The sequence below is a fragment of the Orycteropus afer genome, unplaced genomic scaffold (genome assembly GCF_000298275.1).
Source record: "Orycteropus afer afer isolate SDZICR_OR568_19922 unplaced genomic scaffold, OryAfe1.0 scaffold00531, whole genome shotgun sequence".
Lineage (NCBI taxonomy): Eukaryota > Metazoa > Chordata > Mammalia > Tubulidentata > Orycteropodidae > Orycteropus > Orycteropus afer.
The window spans coordinates 458,205-462,199 of record NW_006922118.1 but is presented as its reverse complement, the minus strand read 5'-3'; the positions used below and the strand labels follow the sequence as shown (position 1 = coordinate 462,199).

At 53.3% G+C, this 3,995-nt stretch overlaps 1 protein-coding gene across 1 annotated transcript in view; it reads right to left on the bottom strand.

The window, feature by feature from the left end:
* Nucleotides 1–3,995, bottom strand: part of LOC103209781 (arylsulfatase D-like) — a 26,059-nt gene that overhangs the window by 13,317 nt on the left and 8,747 nt on the right. Inside the window, exon 6 of the mRNA XM_007955678.1 lies at nt 2,038–2,160. Within this exon, the coding sequence (XP_007953869.1) occupies nt 2,038–2,160 (123 nt within the window). The remainder of the gene's footprint in view (nt 1–2,037; nt 2,161–3,995) is intronic.

Below are 3,995 nucleotides of genomic sequence, written 5' to 3'. Positions count from 1 at the left end.
TGGCACTTTGAACTTGGACTTAAAGCCTGCAAACTGTAAGAGAATAAACTCCTGTTTGTTCAAGGCATCCCGTTTGTGGTATATTCCTGTCAGAGCGGCACCAGGGAACCAGGACAGCCCGCTACGAATGGTCTTCCAAGAATCATTGGGTATTCAACGGACAACAAGAATTTCCCAACGGCAATGTTCGAAATAGAAAAGGCAGTAAGTGCTAATTGCTCTCGGTGATTCAATGGAGGGGTCACAGCCCATAAGGAGCTCTGGTGGCTTAGTGCATAAGGCGTTTGGCTGCTAACCAGGTCAGCCGTTCAAACCCACCAGCCGCTCCTCGGAAGGCAGGTGGGGTGATGTGCTCCCATAAATACTCCCAGCCTTGGAAGCCCACTGGGGGTCACTACGAGTAGCAATCAACTCGATGGCAGTGAGTTTGGGTTGTTGTTTTCTTACACCCCGTACAGTGATGTGATTACGGGCCCCGGCTGGACCCAAGCGGTGATGTTCTCAGTGGTGCACCAAGAGACGGGGCATCTGGTCCACCCAGGGAAGCCACGGAAGAAAGCGCTGGTGACGGACTTCTGAAACTCAGCCACTGAAAACCCCGCGGGGTCCCGTTCCACTGACACGCACAGGGGCGCCGGGAGTGGCCAGAGACCCGGCGGCAGCTGGTTTGGCTTCTGTGTGTGTGTGCGTGAGTGTGTGTGTGGGTACGGCTGTGTGTGAGTGTGTGCGGGCATGACTGTTTGAGTGTGTGTGTGGGTACGGCTATGTGTGAGTGTGTGGGGGCACGACTGTGTGAGAGTGTGTGTGAATGTGTGGGCACGACTGTGAGTGTGTGCGGGCACGACTGTGTGTGGGTTTGTGTGTGTGCACGGGTACAGCTGTGTGTGTGTGTGTGGGGGCCCGACTGTGTGTGAGTGAGTGTGTGTGTGGGCACGACTGTGTGTGTGTGTGGGCACAACTGTGTGAGTGTGTGTGTGGGGACGGCTATGTGTTGAGTGTGTGAGGGTGTGTGGGCAGGACTGTGTGTGTGTGTGGGTACGACTGTGTGTGTGAGAGTGTGTGTATGACTGTGTGTGTTTGAGTGTGAGTGTGTGTGGGTACGACTCTGTGTGAGTGAGTGTGTGTGGGTATGACTGTGTGTGTGACTGTGTACGACTGTGCATGTGTGTGTGGGGAGGTACGGCTGTGTGTGTGAGTCTGTGTGAGTGTGTGCGGGGACGGCTGTGAGTGAGTGAGTGTGTGTGGGTACGACTGTGTGTGTGTGAGAGTGAGTGTGTGTGGGTACGGCTGTGTGTGTGAGTGTGTGGGTACGACTGTGTGTGTGTGGGGAGGTACAACTGTGTATGTGTGAGTGTGTGTGTGGGTACGACTGTGTGTGTGTGAGTGAGTGTGTGTGGGTACGACTGTGTGAGTGTGTGTGTGTGTGAGTGTGTGTGGGGACGACTGGTGTGTGTCTGCGTGTGACTCCACGGGGAGAAGGTTCTGGAACCGTGTGCCCTGTGTCCCCCACCCTCCTCCCCACGTGCCCTTTTCCCCACGTGGATCCTGGTCCGTACCTTTCCCCTACAATAAACCACAGTGAGATCAGCTCTCTGCCAAGTTCCCTGAATTCCCCAGCAAATCACTGAACCTAGGGGTGGTCTTGGGGACCCCCAGCATGCCCTCCCTTACAATGAGGGGGCTTCCGACCTGCCTTGAGCCTGACATGTCCGGGTCAGCATGACTGTTAGCTTTGGGGGTTTCGGGTTGGTGGGTGGCCGTTTAGTCAAAGGACAGAAAACTGGTGGACAGACTTCTGTTAAACTGGGGCGGAGGGGACAGACAGACAAGAGAGAGATGGAGGTCTATCTCCCAAGACTGAATTAACAGTATCTCTTCAGTGACAACCGTAATAATAACCGTCAGGAACCACCCCCGAGGGACAGAGACCAATTCTGGGCTCAGAGGGACCCGGTGACTTCTTCCTCGAGGAGAACAGGCTCTGCCTGCCCCTGGCCTTGCGACCACGGAGAGGACCAACTGTCACACGTCACTCACCTACGAGGCCTGTCACGTAGCCCTGCTGCTGCAGGACTCTGGCAAACGTGGTCTCGTTCACGGGGAGGCCGCCTGAGCCCCCGTTCCACTGGAGTGCCCGGTACCCGTCGCTGGCATCCATGCCTGTGGGGCGGGGTGAGGGGAAAAGTCACTCTCCTTCCCCCCGAGGCAGCGGGGGGCACGTGGCAATGACTGGAGATGGGCACGTCTGCAGGGGGAAGGCAGGGGGGCTCCTGGCATCTGGGGGCTGGGAACCCAGGAGGCTGGTCAAGAACCCGCCGTGCAGGGGACGGCCCCACCGCAGAGCGTGCTGCCGAAACTCAGGCCAGAGGGCCAAGGCCGAGACATCCGGGCCCCAGCATGAGACACACTATCCATCTGTCGGTCTGTCTAATCTCCCACTGCATCTATCAGTCTGTCTATTATCCATCTATCCTTATCTATCCACCTCTCACGTCTCTTCGACCATCCACCCATCTACCTCCCTCCACACTATCCATCCATCCATCCAGTCATCTCTCAGGCCTATGCATGCAGCCATCACTCCCAGGGCGCAGTGCCTAAGGCATCTGACTGTTAACCAGAAGGCTGGCGGTTCAAACCCACCAGCCACTCCTCAGAAGGAAGGTTGGGCAATCTACTTCCATAGTGATACTGCCTCGGAAACCCAAGGAGGGGTCGCCAGGACTCAGGTCCTACTCGATAGCATGTAACAACATCCATCAAGACATCAATCCATTCATCTTTCATGCTTTTGTATCCATCTATCCATCCATCGAACCACCTACCCACACACCTATCCATCCATCCATCACACATATCCATCCTTCCATCTACTCATCAGTCACCCATCCATCCACCCACGTATCTATATACTGATCCATCATCCATCATATCTATCTGTCCATCCATCCATGCGTCTATCTGTCCATCCATCTATCCTTCCATCCATCTGTCCATCCATCCATTCATTCCTCTCTCATGCCTGTGTATGAGTACCCCTCTATTCATCCATCCAACCATCTACCTACCCATATGTCTATCCCCCATTCATCTATTAATCTATCAATCATGCCTATGTGTGCATCCATCCAGCAACCCATCCATCAATCCATCCATCTATCACACCTGTGTACCGATCCATCCACCTACTCATATATCTATCCATCATCTATCATATCTGTCCATCAATGCATAATACATCATCTGTCCATCCATTTATCCATCCATCCATCCCTCTAGCTACCTATTTATATATCCATCCATACATAAAAAAATCCAAACCAAACTCACCGTCATCGAATTGAATGTGACTAACAGCAACCCCCTTTGGGTTTCTGAGGCGGTAAATCTTTATGGAAGTAGATTGCTCAGTCTTCCTTCTGTGGAGTGACTGGTGGGTTTGAACTGCCAGCCTTCTGGTTAGCAGTCAATGCCTTAGGCAGTACACCACCAGAGCTCCTCCATCCATCCATCCATCCATCTATTATCTATCTAAGGGCATCCAGCTGCTAACTGAAAGGTTGATGGTTCAAACCCAACCAGCAGATCTGTGGAAGACTTGGTGAGGTGCTTCAGTAAGATTACAGCCAAGAAAAGACTAGAGGGGCACCTCTACTTTGTGACACAGGTCACTAAGAGTGGGACATCAGCTCATCACCATCTAACACCAACATTACCTAGCCATCAACGAGTCCTGCTGGCACAGTGCTTAAAGAGCTCGGCTGCCAATCAAAAGGGAAGTGGTTTGAATGCAACAGCTGCTCTTCATAAAAAGGAGGTGGTCAGCTTCTGTAAAGATGACAGCCTTGGAGACCCTGTGGGGCAAGTCCACTCTGTCCTCTAGGGGCGCTGTGAGTCAGAATGGACTCCATGACAGTGGGTGTGGTTTGGGCTTTGCTTCTGTGAAGATTGACAGCCTTGGAGACCCCGTGGGCAGTTCCACTCTGTCCTCTAGG